The sequence below is a fragment of the Myiozetetes cayanensis genome, unplaced genomic scaffold (assembly GCF_022539395.1).
Source record: "Myiozetetes cayanensis isolate MyiCay16 unplaced genomic scaffold, myiCay2020 scf9, whole genome shotgun sequence".
Lineage (NCBI taxonomy): Eukaryota > Metazoa > Chordata > Aves > Passeriformes > Tyrannidae > Myiozetetes > Myiozetetes cayanensis.
The window spans coordinates 20,361,894-20,375,959 of NW_026088185.1; the positions used below are offsets into that span (position 1 = coordinate 20,361,894).

The following is a 14,066-nucleotide window of genomic DNA, read 5'->3' on the forward strand; positions in this document are numbered from 1 at the left end:
TCCTTCTATTGTTTTGAGACATGCCATGTTTATGCCTGTGAATCAATTAGGCAAAAAACCACCGTGATCTAGTCTGTGCAGTTGTGTAAAAAGATAGCTGTTCACAAGCAGTGAGCAAATCCAGTCAATTGTCTGACCCTGTAAAATTCCTGATATATTTGCCAAACTCTGTATGTAAGAACTGTTAATCAACTCAGACTTATATTTCTGCTGTCAGCATAAGAGAATGAGCTGTTCAGGGGACAAGGAATCCTTCGTTCCATTGAAAATAAATGTCCTGCAAAATCATCTGTGACTCAGCCAAAATGAAAACCGTAAGTATTGCTTCTGTGACAGAAAAATCCTTCTCCAGAATTGAAATTTGGGCTTGTGTGTGATGATTTCTTCAGTGGGTTCAGGAAAACAGCAAAGCAATTGCCTCAAAGTGTTCTGTATTTTCACCAGTCTGACATCTCAGTTACTGCCCCTGAGCATGCCAAGGACAGTCAGAAGGTTTCTACGTCCAGCTGTCTCTGCCGGGGGCTGGTCTTTCCTTTTTTGACTGTGAAACTGACTACTTTGCACAAATTTACGTACTCTGCTTGGTGCTATCAAACTGTTCTTCGTACAGCCAGGTGGCATTTTGTATTTTGAAACAGGATAAATGCTGATAAGGAGGGTCACGGAAATGCCACTAAGGTTTTTGTGTACCTAAAGCGGGGCAGGTGCAGGCTGCAGGGGAGGGAAAACCTCTTCCCTTTCCTCGGAGCTCTGGCTGGACGTGGGTCCTGAGCCCAGCCAGGAGCCCACGAGCTGCTTTTCTGGTACAAGGCAATGGGTCTGTTACCCCGCCTCGGTCATTCCTTATTTCTCCAAGGCATAATCACAAATTCCCGACGCACAGAGGGACGGGGCAGCTTAGTTAATGATTTGTCAGGCGTCGAGCCGAGTGCCAGGCCCGTCCGGCGGAGTGCGGCCGGAGCCGCTGCCCCGCCCGGGGCACGAGGTCGCGTGTCAGGCCGAGGGTAGCGCCGGCTGCGGGACCCCCGCTCGGGGCAGGGGCTGAGGCACCGGGGGGCAGGGCCCGCTCGGCGGGCCTCCCGCTGCCCTCGGCGCCCCGGCCCCGCGGGGTCACACCGCGGCCTCGGCCGCCGGGGCCGCGCACCTGCCGGGCCCGCCTGGCTCCGCCGCCGGGCCTGCGGGGCGGCCGAAGGGCACGGCTCGGCCCCCGCCCGCCCCAGGCGCTGCCTCCCCGTCGCAGCGCGGAGCCGGCGGCCGCCCGCCCCCGCCGCCGCCCGCGCACGTGTGCCGGGGAAGGCGCTCGGTGCCGCCCGGGCGGCGCTTCCTCCCCGCTCCCCGTCGCCTCCCCCTCCTCCGCAGCGGGAGCGAGAGCAGCCTCCGCCCGGCGCGCCCGGCAGCGCCGGGGCCGCTCGCCGGCCGTGCCGCCCCGCCAGGACGTCGCCGCCGCCGATGGCCGCCCCGCTGCCCGATGTGCCCGGCGCTGGGCGGGCAGCGGAACCCGCTGGCGGCGGCCCCCGCGGCTCCCCCGCCCGCCGCCCCGACCCCCAGGGGGCGACCCGCCGCCCGCGCCCCCCGACAGGTAAGGCCGGAGCCCGGGCGGGCGCCGCCGCCCCCCGCTCCCCCGAGGGCCGCCCGTGCCGTCGGGGTTCCGCAGCGCCCTGCGGGCGGGACGCGGGGCCGGGGGGGCCGGGGAGCGGCGGCTCGGGGCGAAGCGCAGGAGGGGGCTGCCTGGCCCGGGACCGGCCCGCGCCTCCCTGGAGCTCAAAAGTTGTTTCCCGGCCCTGCAGACACTTTTCTCCGCTGCGAATCCGTGTGTGTCCCTCCACCCATTTTTTTTTTTTTTTTTTTTTGAGGTTTCCCAGTTAAAGGTGAAAGGAGCCGGAGTGCCGAGCCTGCCTTGTCAGGTTGAGCCAGCCGCTACTTTATCCTTGCAGTGCCTTTCTCAGAATATTCGTGTCATAAAACCGCTTCACCGTGAGCGATGCCGCTGCAATTGCTGTCAGCGGTGTGCACCCTGCTTTTTACCTCTCAGGCTGTTCTTAAAGGCATTGGTCTCTGTTCTTCGTAAAGGAAGCTGGGAGCTAGGGTTTTTCGTGAAGCATCTGATGAGTTTTGGTAGACTGAAGTTTACAAAACCTTAAAACTGCCTACAGGATTTTTTGCTCCTTCTGCAGCTAAATATCACTTTGGAAAACATCTTCGTGCTGTATAATTACCTTGCTTTGATGGTTTTCCATACTTTGTTCTAATTAGTATATGAAATCTGGAATGATAATAAAGAAGACAATAAAGTAAAATATTAAGCTTGGAACCATCAACTCACACGTTGGCAGACGCAAATACTTCAAGTGCTTTGGGTGCTGCTCTCCAAATGAAATCAAGTAGGCAAAGTGCTGTTCAATATTTTATGTGAGAAAACGGTGCACTATAATGTACACAGCAGTCTAAACAACCACATTATTAATGTGATACTTTAAACCAGTGCATAACTGAGCTCTTCAGCAAGTACAGTAGTGATTATCTTCACTAATCTTGCAAATGCTTCTTGGTGGTACTTCTGACACAATCCTATTTAAGTAACCAGCAACAATTGAGACATTTATTTTATGATGGAGCTGTGGAGATTCAAGTACAAAACTAACTGAAAACAGAAATGAATGTGTTGCTTTGCAGTATTTTGCCTTGTCAGTCACTTTGACTCCTGGTGAAAAAAAGTTTCCATTTGTTTAAAATACTGTTGTGATATACTTGGGAAGTTTTACTGAGAAGTTACATTCATCCACTGTTGTAATATGTGTACATAGGGATTGGCATAAACACAGGGACAACAAAATATTTACTAATGTCCTTAGAAGCCAATATAAATATATCTGTGTTCTTACTCTGCAAAGACTTACACATATTCAGACAACTTTATATTCAGAGCTGAATACTTGGATTGCTTTCAAGTAGTGCTAGGCACTGTATGTTAATATATTCAGCCTACTGATTAAATAAAATAACTGCACAAAGAAAGCTAATTGCTGCAACCAGGAAGTATGATGGTCTTAGTGCCTTAGTCTTGTATTGTGGTTGGATATTGCAATTTTAACAGCAGCTGTTACAATTATCACTTGATATCATGTATTCTGTTGAAATAGGAGAAAAAAAGATGACAATATTTTGGAGATCCCATCAATTCCAAATCCTTTTCCTGAGCTGTGTTGCTCGCCGTTTGCATCAGTTTTGTCAGCCAGTCTGTTGCCCAAGGCAACTTCAAGAAAAAAGCAGGTAAGATGTATAAATTATTATTTGACAATTTATAAAGTGTTTTAATGAAAGCTTGAAGAAAAGCTCAGTTACTTATGAAATTATTTTTCTATTAGAGGTGTTCCATATTTCTGTTAATTTTGTGAAATTTTCTCTATAGGTCATTGATGATTGTAGAAAAGGGTTTGGAATGTGTGACTTAAGACATGACTGTTCTTTCTCAGAGTCTATGTGTGACTCTGCAGATTTTTCGGTTAAAGTGGAACCAGGGGCAGGCAGGCAGTACTTTATATCCTTAAATGAGAAGTTAATTTCTTTCTTCCCTTCCTCCCCACCTCCAATTACTGTCATCAGTTTTATAGAACAGAGGATTTTAACAGTCACTGAACAGCTTGTCTGATGGTCTAATTTTGCTAGGATAATAGGATAAAACTTGAATTGATGGGGAAGGAGCAAATGCTGTGTACTTGGCTATTTTTTGTATCATCTACATCTTTCTGTGTATGTTTGATGTTACTATATTTTCATAAATACCTTAAACTGAACGCCAAGGGAAGATCTGAGTGGGTAGACAGACCTGGCAGTGCTCTGGCAATAGTGTTCCCACACAGTGTATTTGTTATCCTGGGCAGGGGTAGAGGAGGAGGAATTTCTAGTTAATGGAAATTATTTGTGTCGAAGATCTGTTTCACTCTTTGAAAGCTTGCATGTCTCATTTCTCTTTTCTCATCTCGAGACTTGAAAGAGTTCTGACAAGGAACATCTGTGGGATTTGGAGTACTGTCTCCTTTATATTCTCTTTTTTTAGTGGTCTTTAAGATCACTGTCTTAACTGTTTTAGGGATGATATTGGAGGTGTAAGAACTTATGCTGCTGCTGATTATTCAGGTTTTAGATTTTCATGAAGAAATTATCTGAAAGTTGAAGTTTCTTGTAGTTGTGTTAACTTTTCTGAAGCTGACCAGTTATGACTGTTTCTGTGCACCTGCTGGAGAACTTTGCTAGCAAAGTTGTGCCACCTTAAGGAGGAGCCTTATCCCCCATGCTCCAGTGAAAAATATAGATGTGGCTGGTAAACTGCACTAATTCTATCTTGCCATTTTTTGTATGTTCTCTAAAAAGAACTGTGGTGTCTTTCTGGACTACTTTTATTGCTTTTAGTTCCTTTCCTACAAAAGAAATATTAATCTGAAGCATTGCTAAGGCAGTGGAGTAAAATTGTGCTAGTTCTGTGCTAGGGCAATGTGGAAGCATTGACTGTCTCTACAGAGGCAGGCAAAACACTGAGTTGGTAACATTATCTTTCAGAACAGAAGGACTAGAAGTTGCATTAAAAAAAATATTTTAAATTAGTCATGTTGCAGGCTTAAATTGTAGTCATTGTGGTAATCTTTGTACTTGCAATAGAGGGTAGATTTTCTAAGCAAGATTTAACACACAAAGGTCAACTATCTGCTTTTGTGGCCAGTCATGTTAACCATTACTGACTGGCTTGATCAGTTAAGCCATCTAAGTGTTAACTTCAGTCTCTCAGAAGCTGAAGTTCATAGCTTCACTGACTGTACTTCTGCTTCTTCATAAAGGTTCTTGTGATACTTTTTGTGGTGATTTCTGCTCACAGTCCTTCCATTTCTCCTGGTTTTCCATTTAGGAATGTAGTGTTTTCTCTGGTAAAAGCAGGATCAGGAACAACTGTTTTCCTGACAGAAGTGACCTAATGTAATGCTTGTGTCTGCGGAGGGCCTGACCCATTTTTCAGCTACCAGAAAAATGGAGAGAAGTCTTCCTGTTATTTTTCTGGAGGCATTTTAACAAGACCATGGTTTCTGTCAAAAAGCCTTTCACCTAGGTGTCTGTTTATGGCTACTGCAGGAGAAATGGTACTTGGCTAAGCAGACTATTTGTCAGACTCAGCATGACTGTTCCTATGTTCTTCATCTCAAGTTATTAAAGGTTAAGGCCAAATGGCAACTGTCAAATTAAACTTTTACCTTTGAAATTCAGGTTGAAGTCTTCTAATAGGTTAATGAAATTGCTCAAGTTTTAGAAGGAAAGAGAGGGAACGCTAAGCAGGTGTGTGAAGAGAAGTGAACTGGCTGTGATTTTGACTTCCCACAAGTGGCTGTGGAAACTGTGCTTGGAAATGTTGTGTTTTCCGCCCTGTGCTCTTATTTTGTCAACTTTGTAGCAGCGGAAAGTGCAACTACATTATCCAAATACAAAAATTTCATAGAATATACCCTCCAAGGTCGTGAATGTTACTGTTACTGTTTGATAGTTTCCTAACTCTTAAGAGAAACCATCTACTCTCAAGCACTTTTTTTGTGTGTATAGTGTTGACAGCTGCCAGAATTTTTTCTGTTGCCTCTCTGATGATCTACACGTTTTCAGTGATTCTTCTTTTAGATTGCTTGATTTTTTTATTGTTTCTTTTTCTGCTGTGCTTTTAATTTCAAGCATAGTAAAGATAAATTGCAGAGTGAATTTCTACTTATGTCTTGTAGGTAACTATTATCAAAATGGGTGTTTCTAAAAGGAAAAAAAAAAAAAGCCTCTTCTGTCTTGCTTTTCTCTCCAGAAAAGATTTTCCGCTTCTAGAGAAGAAAGAAGTTGTCACGAGTATCTGCTCTCTTATTCATAGCACCTGTGACATCTGAAATCTTTCTACTTCTAAATAGACTATTAACATTATTTTGAATTCTTGTTTTTCTAAGCTGAAATTCTTACTGTCTTCTGATGATCTTTTATCATAAGCCTCTCAAAACGTTGAACATGCTACTTGAACAGCATGTTTGTTGAGGTGACTCACTGAAAATAAGTTTATAAAAATAAATAGGTAAAAGCCACCTAGCAGAATAGTGAGTTGCCCCTGTGCTTGGGAAGTAGGATGTCTGTGTCTCTGAACAGTATTTGGTCTGCCTCATCAACACAGCTGCCCATCTCTTTCCCCCTTGCAGTTTGGAAGGGTGTTACATCTTAGAGTCAAAGAACCATGGAATCATTAAGATTTGAAAAGATCATCGAGTTCAACCTTTGACTGAACACCACCACGCCCAACTAAACCACAGCACTAAGTGCCACATGTAGCTGCTTCTTGAACAGTGCCAGGGTGGTGACTCCACCATGTCCCTGGGCAGCCTGTTCCAGTGCTTAACCACCCTTTCACTGAAGAAGTTTGGAAAAGTTGGTAGCCCATGGTTTCGACAGGTGTTCTCTTCCCTGGGTTAAGAGCTGGCTGGATGGCTGGGCCCAGAGAGTGGTGGTGAACAATGCTGCGTCCATGTGGCGTCTGGTCACTAGTGGTGTCCCCCAGGGATCAGTGTTGGGCCCAGTCCTGTTTAACATCTTTATCGATGATCTAGGTGAGGGGATTGAGTCTACCATTAGCAAATTTGTGCATGGCACCAAGTTAGGTTGGGGTGTCAGCCTGGTGGGGGGTGGGAAGGCCCGGCAGGGGGACCTGGGACAGGCTGAATTGATGGGATGAGACCAACACCATGAGGTTCAACATGACCAAGTGCCAGGTCCAGCCTGTGCCCAGGTGGCCAAGAAGGCCAAAGGCATCCTGGCTTGCATCTAGAATAGCGTAGCCATCAGGACCAGGGAAGTGATCATACCCCTGTACTCAGCACTGGTGAAGCCACACCTTGAGTTCTGTGTCCAGTTCTGGGCTCCTCACGTTAAAAAGGACCTGGGGATACTGAAGTGAAGGGCCACAAGGCTCGTGAAAGGTCTAGAAAACATGTCTTATGAGGAACAGCTGAGGAAGTTGTGTTTGTTTAGTCTGGAGAAGAGGAGGCTCAGGAGGTACCTTGGGAAAGGAGGGTGCATTGAGGTGGGGGTAGGTCTCTTTTACTGTGCCTACAGTGAGAGGACTAGAGGAAATGACCTTAAGCTGAGACAGGGGAGATTCAGATTAGATATTAGAGAAAACTTTTTCACTGTTAGGGTGATCAGGTATTGAAGTAGGTTGCCCAAGGAGGTGGTGGAGTCACCATCCCTGGAGGTTTTTAAAAGGCATCTGCATTTGGATCTGTGTGATACAGTTTAGTGGTTTAGGGGTCACAGTGGTAGTGCTGCATTGATGGTTGGACTTGATGATTCTATAATTCTGTGAAGTGCATTCAAACAAGCTGAATTTCATGTTTCAGGGTGGAGGACTTACCTGAACAGGCAAACCCCCAACTTTCCCCTCATGTCCAGCATAGTATGGTCAGCTTAGTGGATGGTGGGAAATGTTGCCTTCCTTTGAGGAATCAAGCAATTGCTGTTATTAGGTGGAGTTTGTGAACTTGTATGAAAAATCTAATTGTGTTCCCTAAGAAGTGGCACTTTGTACTTTTGTCCCTAATTATGATCAAAATAGATATTAGTAGGGAAAAATATTAACTGTAAGAAAACTTTTTCTGTTCTTTAATATGCTTTTGGTTGTCTTTGGTCAAATGAACTAAGAAGAGGTTACTGTAGTTTTATGAAAGCTTAGTTTGTAAGGCTTTCTGAAAACAAAACCTGAATCATTTGCACTGCAGTGACAGATCTTGCCCTGCTCAAGGATAAGCCAAAAAGTGTTTCATGACAAAAGTAGTTCAAGGTAATTAGTGCCTTGTTTCTTTAAATTAAATTAGAAGTGCAAAAATAAAACTCAAGTAAATCTCAAGGTGAAGAACACTCAAATCTTTGAAATTTTACCTTGCCACCTTTGTCTTTTTTGATGTTCTAAACAAGTAGATATTTTTATCACGTAGAATCCAAATATACTCACAATGTTCTTTCCAGGAAATCAATTGTATAGGGACCTCAAATACACGTGATTGTAGTGGAACATTGCTTTGCTTTTTGTATTAAGAAAGATTTTCATGTAAAGCTTTTTGACAAAGAAGAGCTAAAAGGAATTTTATGTCAACGAGATGTTTATTTGAATGTGTGCTATTCTAAGTTTATGAGTAATATTGAGCATTGACTGTTGTAATTGGAGTTCTGTTAGTTTTTTTACACCTATAATTCAGTCTTCTAATGAACCTTCTTGAAGCCTCGTTCTTCAAAACTTTGCATATAATTCTATTAGCAGACGTAAATGTCTAAGTCTTTGGTTCTTAGACCTTTTTGTGATGGATTTTTTGGCCGATGTATTTGTTTTCGCTCGACTTTTAAACAGTGCGAAAACAAAAGGTTTTTTTATTGAAATGTAATAATGCATGAATTTCCAAGTAATTTCCGAGGGCTGAGACATCTTTTCCAACCAAAAGATGCATTACTTAAATTTACTCTGTAATTCCAGTCTGTCTGTTTCTTACTAGATTTCCTTCCAAGTTGGAGAGCATTGCACATAGCCTCCTTTATCAGTTCTCAAGTCTTTTTGCTTTCCAGCCTCTAAACATTTATCAGTTTTTCCTGTGTCTTCCCCTGAAATTATACAAAAAAGAGTTTGAAAGTCAGAAGGGAAGGGAAAAAGTCTTTCCAACTGGTTTACAGATTAACAGTAGAAACATTCTGTACAAAAACAACTTAAGGAGTTCAAGGTTTTTTACATGAATTCTCTAATATAAGAATTGCAAAAAGGATTCAGTTGGACTCCCTTTTGTGTTGTAACATCTGGTGGTCTGCTCCAGTTTGTCTGTTGTTCTGTTCTTCATATACATGGTTGTACCTGCCCACCAAGGAAAGATTTATTGATATTACAGTAGATTAAAATTATTTAGAGACCCATTAAAACTTGCTATTTTAATGCATGTACCTTTGTACTTTGACCAGTTATCTTAACACTGTGACTGAAAGTCACTTGTCTATATAGTAAAAATAGAAGGTAAGGTTGAACAATTTCTCATTTTAGCAATCAGGAATATTGCCTGGTTTATACTGGATGTGCCTTAGCACAAGCTGTCTGATACATCAGCCTGAGGAAACTTCAGAATAATCATCTGTTTGTTTTTTTTTTTCTTCTTCTTTTTGTATTTTACTTTGTCTTCTTTGCATTGGTGTATCTTTCTTTCAGAGATGAGAAATTATTTGCTTTCAGTCAAACTGTGAACTTTCAATATTTTCATATATTAAATGAATATAAATAAATATGTTTCATACATATATAGGTTACTGTCCAAAAAGAACCCAAACAAAGACTGTAAACATTCTAACTTCACAAAAATGGCATGTTTGTTTCTCTTTTTTCCTTTCTTATACAAGAAAACAAGGTCATTCTAACTTCTGTTGTTACTAAGATATTACCTCTGCAAGCTTGTTGTTTAATCTACTTATATCAGGAAAATGTTAGGCTTAAATTTTTGCAATTTGTACTTGTATAAAATAAAAAATTCATCAGTACTGTCAAAGATTCTGGTAGACATTTTCCCCACTGTTTGTCAGATTGGAATGATTTTAATAATCCTTTGGATTTTGATTGTTTTGGGCTTCATCAGCCTCAAAGTCAGCCTCAGACTTCATCAGCCTCAAAGAAAACCTTCTCTGTAAATTTGGAAACCTTGATTTTCCAAAAAGTGATTCTTTAATATTCTTCTCTTGAATTCTGAGTTGACTACCTGGTATTTTGATTTTGTGATATCTCTAAAGTACTTTGTAATTACAAGGTGATGAGGGCAGGGTTAGGGTTAGGATTAGTGCCCATTCCTTTGACTTGACTGTTAAAGCCGGGTGAAACTGCAGGGAATTTCTCTAATGCTGCTGAGTCACTTTTGATAAGTCAGTTTCATTGAATTTGACATTAAAAGATTAAACTCTCATGAATGGAGTTCATGATTAATAGTTACATTACCTTAAATGCAACAGGTTTGGTAAAATTGACAGATGTTTCATACTGAAGGTTTACAACCCCCTTTGAATTAAAAGCTGTGCGAAAGAAGGAGAAAATACCAAGTAGTGTACTGTACATTTACAGTAAGATGATAGAATTTGTATGCTTTTATTGTCATAAGATTTTGTTATCCTAGTGTTGGGGTATTAACTGAAGAATGAAGCTCAAACTCAGATCAGTTTTTGCAAGGAATTTTGGTACAGTTTTTAGCATATCCCTGCATTGCTGCATTTCTGATGTTCTGAGAGTTATTACCTACTCATATAAGAACCTGAGAGCTGTAGAAGAGGAATATTTCCATCCTACTTCTGTGCATAAATGTTACCACAGTAAGTATAATTTGGATTTTACATAAACAAAACATATGTCCATATAAACATCGCAGTTACACCTGGTTAGTGTCCACCAGGTGGAATTAACTTGATCATGCATATAGAATAGTATTGAATATTTGTGATTGATTAAACAATTTTATATTCTTTATACATGTGTATTGTCTTGTATCTATCTACAATAAATAATTGAGAACTTACTTGTTCTTTCACATGAAATTCCAGAGCCACTAGTACAGTATTGTTGTTCTCTCAGAATTTTTGCTTCATTTAACTCTCTGCAGTGGTAATCTTTATGCTGTGCCAATGTGATTAAGAGATCAAGCTAGAGTTGTAATGAGAACTGGACTAATTGTTTCCCTTTTGTAAGAAAAAGTACAGAAACTGACAATAAACCTCAGATCTCTCACTCTTCTTACCTTACTGTGTAGTAGAGGACAATAGATATCTGTGTCTTAACAGCTGCAGACCACTTAGATGAGTATCTTCAGGATAGTAGTTTTGGGTTTGGTGCTTGTATAGCAGGAACCACGATGGCCAGGCAGTGGAAGGGCATCCCATTATGGACAACTGATGTTCATTCTTTTTGTGTGTCTGCAGAGGCAGGAGTTGATACGTCTTCCAGTTGGGGATTTCAGAGCTTAGGGTTTCCAAACTTTTCTAGCAGTTGATTATTCCTATTAATAAGATGGCATATATCTTTAGCAAGCAGTAAAATGCTGCAGTGATAAGTGGGAGATAACAGTTGCCCAATGTCCATATTCTCCTTGTCTTCAACATACTTAAAGTTGCTACTTCTGAGGGCATTCACACTTTTATGACTGCCTTTAATTTATGAATAAAGGGAAACCTACAAGGCAGTGTACTTAAGTGTGTCTCTCATGACAGACTCCTGATGGGAGTCACCTCAAAGGGGAAGATTTTCAAAAAAAGCTAATCAGGCCACAGAAAATTTTTCAAGAAGGGCAGCTGTGGGAGGAGGAATTAAGAGGGAGAAGAAATTAGACCTCTGCTCTAGTAACAACGTGAACTTTCTTTTCTCCCCTTTCAGTCACAGAACATTCATTTGCAGCTAATCAGCTCATATTTTAGCCCAATAGTGTACATGATATTTAATACTTAAGTCTCAAGAGAGAAATGTATATTGGTTATCTTAGAGGTGTGCCTGTGCTTCTAATTAGGATACTGATGAGTTGTTCCTGCCTATTTCTGGTATGTATGCATATGCTGCATACTGGTATGTCTGCCTTTTGCTTCTTAACTTGATATTATATCCACAGGAAAACAAGATACACTAGATTGCCTTGTGATCAGAATGGGATTTTTCAATTACTGCATTCTTAAACTATAAATAGCCTTTTTATATTAGTTATGTTATGATAACTCCTGTTACTGATTACATTAAGACTTGGCGTTTATGAACAGCTGCAAGCTCTTGATAATGGCACAGAAATGGTATCAGCTGTTGAGAAACAGGCTGGAAGCTTGCAAGAATTTATTCTTATAATCACTAGAATTTACTGCTATGTAGTGAGAGGGAAGTCCATGCAATAGAAGGATTTTCTTATATAACTCAGCTGACAGAACTTTATCAGTGTACTTTTCTATCAGGCTTGAACCTGTTGATTGCAAAAACAGGCAGCTGAAAAGCTTTGCAAGGAGCACGTGTAACAATGTTTTAAGATGACTCAAGTTTGTGAGGAGAACTGGTGAGGGTGAAAAACTGCATTCTGTTCTTTGATCTGCAAAATTTCAAGCTGCATTAAAGGGCAAGGTTCAGATATTTGTCATTGTTCTTGCAGTGTGAACCCTTCCATTTTGGTAAGCAGACAGGATCTGCCCAATTTCTGCCTGATAAAATAATTTCTCATTAGGGCTAAAGCAAAAGTGTCAATATCCTGCTTTTCATACTTTAATTTAGTTCTTATACTGTATTTTAGCACATAATACTTTTATCTATTTGTTCTCATTAAGTTATATTTTAAAGTTATTTTTTTCTTTGAAAATTTCTCAACGTATGGGTCATCGGAACAGTTGAATGATGAAGTCATCATGGTTGGATGTTATTTTTCTTCTGGTATGGAGACTTCCCAAATCCTGAATGAGTTTATTAAACAAACTACTCATCTTTTCAGGTCTAAAGGAGAAGAATTTGTAGGATAACTGCCGTGTGTAAGTTATTGGACAGGAAAGGACTGAGTAGGTCTAGGCTTTTTCTGTACAATTATTGTGGAGAAGTGATGAAAAAATACTCTCAGTCATTGTATTTGGGGCTTATACATTCATATAAAGCCTTCATTCATATGAATCTCTTAGTATTTTCCTAAACTATTCCAGCAGTATTACAATTTTGAAGTAGGGATTATACTTGAAAATCGTGACCTGGGAAAGAATTCATTAGTACTTGTCTAAATAAGATATAAGAGAATACATGCTTTGTGACTCCAGGATAGAAAATACATTATTACCAAGTCAGTCCAAGTGGTCACAATGTGCAATGAGGAAAGTACATGGTTTGTGGAGTTCCTGTACTTGCTTGACTGAGTGCTGTTGGATGATTTCTGTGTAAAAGAAATACAAATATGAGAAAGGCTTCTCTTTCTCAAATAAAGCTAGCTCCTTCAGAAGACAAACATATGGAGACAGTAAAACTGAAGCCAGTGATTCAGCTGTGGCACTGATATTCTGTTTTATGTGTCTTTGTCCCTTTACTGTCTTTCTGCAACCTGTGTTTCTCTTTGCTTTGGTTCTGTATGTGTTACTAAACACATTTTCCTGTGAAAAACTGACCCTTGATGAATTGTTTTCTAATACAACCAGCCTGTGATCTTGGTTGTCAGAAAATACAGTCACTGAGAATTTTTATCCAAGAATCTTATTTTAGGTATGTTTAAGGGCCAGTTTGACTCAGTTATATCCACAGCTGTAACCAGGGGGAAGAAGAAAGCTGACACGTGGGTTAGTACTTGAAAGATAGAATTTAAAATGTAGGAGTTTATAGTACATGTGGTACATGTTTCTTGTCCAGCAAGAGGACAGTGATCTGCTGAGAATTAAAAAAGGGCATATTTGGGGATGGCTTTTCAGTGCAGGGTTTGAGATCCAGGGTTATCTTGCTTTGGCTTTAAACTGCTCCAGCACGATGTGTATGCAAAGGCTAGAAGAGGGAAAGCTAAAACTATGAATTGTGCTTGTTCTTTTTTTGTGGTGCAGCAGTCTCTTAAATTAGAAGCATTTAATAGGTGGATAATTGCATGAATAGACAGGAGAGATCACAGTGGCTCAAACTTTTTTGTGAAGTTCCTAGGTACATTATATATATGTTGCTTTACAGGTAGTACAGTCTGTGCAGCTGTATCTGCATATCTTGACCCTCTAAGAGGGTGTGCTGTTATGTTCTATTTGAAGTCTAAGATCTTGCTACATTTCTTTGTGTAAGGGACTAAAGGAGTAGAAAGACAACAACTCAATCACTTTGAAACCTTTCTTTTGTTGCGTGATTTTAAAGAAACTGGTTATTTATCAAACATATGTAAATGTACCTATGTAAAAACACCCTGTACGTGTTTCTGCGGTCACATAATAACTGACTCTTCTTCTAGCAAAGAGACAAAGAGACTGTCTGCACCAGGCAGACGGGAGCACTCTCTCAAGAAAGGGCAGGTAGCACCACGAGTAAC

The 14,066-nt window shown here is 41.0% G+C and overlaps 1 protein-coding gene across 1 annotated transcript in view; it reads left to right on the plus strand.

Moving 5' to 3' along the window:
* Nucleotides 1–1,434: 1,434 nt before the first annotated feature.
* The window catches only part of GRB14 (growth factor receptor bound protein 14), a 59,124-nt gene continuing 46,492 nt past the window's right edge, over nucleotides 1,435–14,066 (plus strand). The window contains 3 exon segments of the mRNA XM_050339756.1: nucleotides 1,435–1,519; nucleotides 1,522–1,579; nucleotides 3,141–3,270. Of these exon segments, the coding sequence (XP_050195713.1) occupies nucleotides 1,450–1,519; nucleotides 1,522–1,579; nucleotides 3,141–3,270 (258 nt within the window). The 5' untranslated portion in view covers nucleotides 1,435–1,449.